The sequence below is a fragment of the Anarrhichthys ocellatus genome, unplaced genomic scaffold (assembly GCF_004355925.1).
Source record: "Anarrhichthys ocellatus isolate YVR2014 unplaced genomic scaffold, GSC_Weel_1.0 scaffold13, whole genome shotgun sequence".
Lineage (NCBI taxonomy): Eukaryota > Metazoa > Chordata > Actinopteri > Perciformes > Anarhichadidae > Anarrhichthys > Anarrhichthys ocellatus.
This window is the reverse complement of record NW_022280043.1, coordinates 1706922-1708620: the sequence shown is the minus strand read 5'-3', so window position 1 is coordinate 1708620 and position 1699 is coordinate 1706922. Positions and strand designations below refer to the sequence as shown.

The 1699-nt window shown below is 43.6% G+C and overlaps 1 protein-coding gene across 10 annotated transcripts in view; it reads right to left on the bottom strand.

Annotated features, from left to right (window-relative positions):
- The window catches only part of LOC116386431 (uncharacterized), a 20506-nt gene that overhangs the window by 4345 nt on the left and 14462 nt on the right, over nucleotides 1-1699 (bottom strand). The window contains exon 28 of one of the 10 annotated variants that reach the window (XM_031852623.1): nucleotides 8-534. The exons of the other annotated variants lie outside the window; for them this stretch is intronic. Within the exon in view, the coding sequence (XP_031708483.1) occupies nucleotides 478-534 (57 nt within the window). The 3' untranslated portion in view covers nucleotides 8-477. Of the gene's footprint in view, nucleotides 1-7; nucleotides 535-1699 lie in introns of those variants that run through there. 10 annotated transcript variants of the gene reach the window in all.

Sequence of the window (1699 nt, the reverse complement as noted above, 5' to 3'; positions counted from 1 at the left end):
GATCAGCTTAGACAACAGACAATATAAACGTACCAAAAAGCGTGTACAAAAGCACGCTCAAAGTGATATGGTCGGACATCATACGCCTCCGGATGAAAGTCAGTTTTTAAGTAATATTGCTCGATTTAAGGGTCCAAAAAAATGCAAAGTAGCGATGGCTTGATTGTCATTCCCAGTCTTTGGAGAACAGGTCTGTTTCTGGTTGATTGTGCTGCAGTGTGAAAGCAGAAGGAATGAAAGTCTAGTCCCATAGAGGCCAGAAGAAAAAAAAAAAAAAAGGGGGCGGCGGGCAGCTTCTCAAGTGGAGCAGAGGATGAGAGATGAGTAATGCTACGGTGATGTCGAAGAGGAGGCGAAGGAAGGAAGAAGGAGGAGAAGAAGAGAAAGCTAGAGGTTTGATGGGTGGATGGACTAGGTGGTATCTCCGCAGCTCACACTCACACCTGTGTGGGGCTTCTGCAAGGTTGAGACGGCCCCTCAGCTGCGCTTGGAGTAGAAGTCTAGCAGGGGGCCGCGTGGGAGGCGGGTGACAAACTAAGAGGGGAGGAGGAGGAGGAGGAGGAGGAGGGAAGAGAGATGAGAGGAAGGAATCTTGAAATGACAGAAAATGAACTGAAACTTGTAAAAGCCAGAGTTGCGCAATAACGGATTATTGAAAAAATATGAAATGGGATTTTAATCGGACGTTGTTGTTGTCCAGAGCATGGAAATGTTACATTTAAAAAAAATATTTTTCCATGTCCAACAATTATTTTTGCATTTTTTGGGGGAAACAAAGAAAGTCATCCACACTGGTAGTATATTATTAAAAAGAAAAGGATGCATGTTATACTTTTTTTAAACAGGAAGTACCAATTCAGCTGCTGCGTGTCAAAGCTTGTTTACTTTGATCAGACTAGAGCTTTAGCTGAAGGTTAACCAGAGACTGGCTTGTTTGTCCGCTCCAGCAGGCATCTTTTGACCAGTGTCATATGTGCTGATCTCACTGCAGACACCAAGCTGTCAGTTTAGCTTTGCTTTGATTTCAATGTGACTCAAATGCATCCTGACAACACGATGCACTCGGAGGCATTTATCTCCAAGAGTAAAATGTTTTGTGTCCAAACTGTTTTGCTGCAGTTGAGTTAATGTCTTGCCCAAAGGCACGCGCACAATGCAGATTATACTTAACATCAGAAGTTGTGTTTCTAGTCAGCTTGAACAGCTGTCATGTAATGTTTTTAACTGAATAAATTAGTTTTATAATAGAGTCCTGTGAAAGTTACATTTCTATTTAAAAAAGGGAGAGTTGGGCAGAAACTGCAGATACAACATGAATACTAATCGTCTCTTCATGTAAAAACAACCATGGCTTGGAGAAAGCCGCAGTCAAGCAAAAGGGTGAAATCAAGTGTGAAGGAAAGTGTGCAAGGCAAAAAGTATCAAAAGCAAAAAAAGAAAGCTCATCAATAAAGGGAGGAGAGAAAAGGTAAATGCTGCTCAGTGTGAGAACGTGCAAAAAAGTCATCCCGGAGCCATGCGGTAGATCTCCAACGTCAGGTCTGTCAGTCATGCAACACAAACATGTCCGGGCTCACAGGCATCCGACACAGGTAAGAGGAACCACAGGGAGTTCTCAGAGAGCGGACCGCCTGTCCCAGAGTTGCCTCTCACACACACACACACACACACACACACACACACACACACACACACACAC